General features: G+C 60.1%; 1 protein-coding gene across 1 annotated transcript; it reads right to left on the reverse strand.

Moving 5' to 3' along the window:
• Positions 1-226: 226 nt before the first annotated feature.
• LOC136498448 (histone H2A.Z-specific chaperone chz-1-like) lies at positions 227-848 on the reverse strand. Its single transcript, XM_066494379.1, has one exon. It carries the CDS (start codon positions 779-781, stop codon positions 266-268), a length of 516 nt encoding a protein of 171 aa, XP_066350476.1. The 5' UTR covers positions 782-848; the 3' UTR covers positions 227-265.
• Positions 849-1097: the final 249 nt, after the last annotated feature.

Below are 1097 nucleotides of genomic sequence, written 5' to 3' on the forward strand. Positions count from 1 at the left end.
TAAATAGGGCGTATTTCCATACCAGAAATACAAGGCATTGGCTGCAAAAAACGCAGCGCATCTAATGCACATCAAACTGCACAGGGACAGGTTTTAGGTAACACATGGTCACACGGCACGGGAACCTTGCATGATAAATTATTGCAATTAAAAACAAACGCTACAAATCAAAATGCACCCAACTAACAGGACTCACAAATGCGTTTGAGCAGCACAGGGGCCAGGGATAAAGAAATTACCTAGTGAGCCCGTTGCCGAGGCAGACCTAATCGCTCTCCTCCCCCTCCGCACCCTCATCCTCCTCAGAAACCACGTCAGCGTCGTCTTCGTCGTCCTCCGCGGCAGCCTCCTCCGGAGTGACGAGGTACGCCCCGGGCTGCGGGGGCGCGCGGCGGCGGGTTCGTGACGGGAGGATGTTGCTGAGATCTACCTCGGCCATCGGGTCTTCGACGAGCTCGTCGTCGTCGTCATCGCTGCCGCCGCCGCCGCCCTCCTCGTCGTCGCTGCTCTCGTCGCTGTCGTCTTCCTCCTCCTCCTCCTCCTCGACTACCATCTTGCCCTTACCCTTGTCAGCCGCGCTAGCCCTTGCCCTGGCCGCCTCGGCCACGGCGGCGGCCTCCTCGTCGACGTCGGGACGCGCGGCCTTGGGGGTCGCGAGGTCGGCGTCGGCTTCCGCATCCGCCTCGGGCTTGCGCTTGGCCGGGGAGGGGGAAGGTGCCGGAGCCGGGACCTGGGCGGGGTCGGTGGCCACGGCCTGGGGCTCGCCGTCGGCGGTGGCCATCGCGCGGGTGGGGCGACGGGGGTTGAGCTAGGGTTTTAGGACGGTGAGCGCGGTGTTGTGTCGTCTAGCGAATGAAGAGCGGGGAAGAGAACTAGAGGATGTGGGCTTCGCAGCCTTAATGGTGGGTGGCGCGGTTTGGTGGGTTGGTGGGCATGACCTGCGTATGGGTTATGGGCCGTATTTCCGGCCTGGGCATGCCGCGGGCCTAACGATACTCTTGTGCTGCTGGCCTAACGATTCTCCTGTAGATGTTTCGAATCTTGATATTCTTCATAAACGTTTCTCTGCGGAATCATAATCATTTATGGAATTGTTT

This window comes from Miscanthus floridulus, chromosome 12 (genome assembly GCF_019320115.1).
Source record: "Miscanthus floridulus cultivar M001 chromosome 12, ASM1932011v1, whole genome shotgun sequence".
In the NCBI taxonomy this organism is placed as follows: Eukaryota; Viridiplantae; Streptophyta; class Magnoliopsida; order Poales; family Poaceae; genus Miscanthus; species Miscanthus floridulus.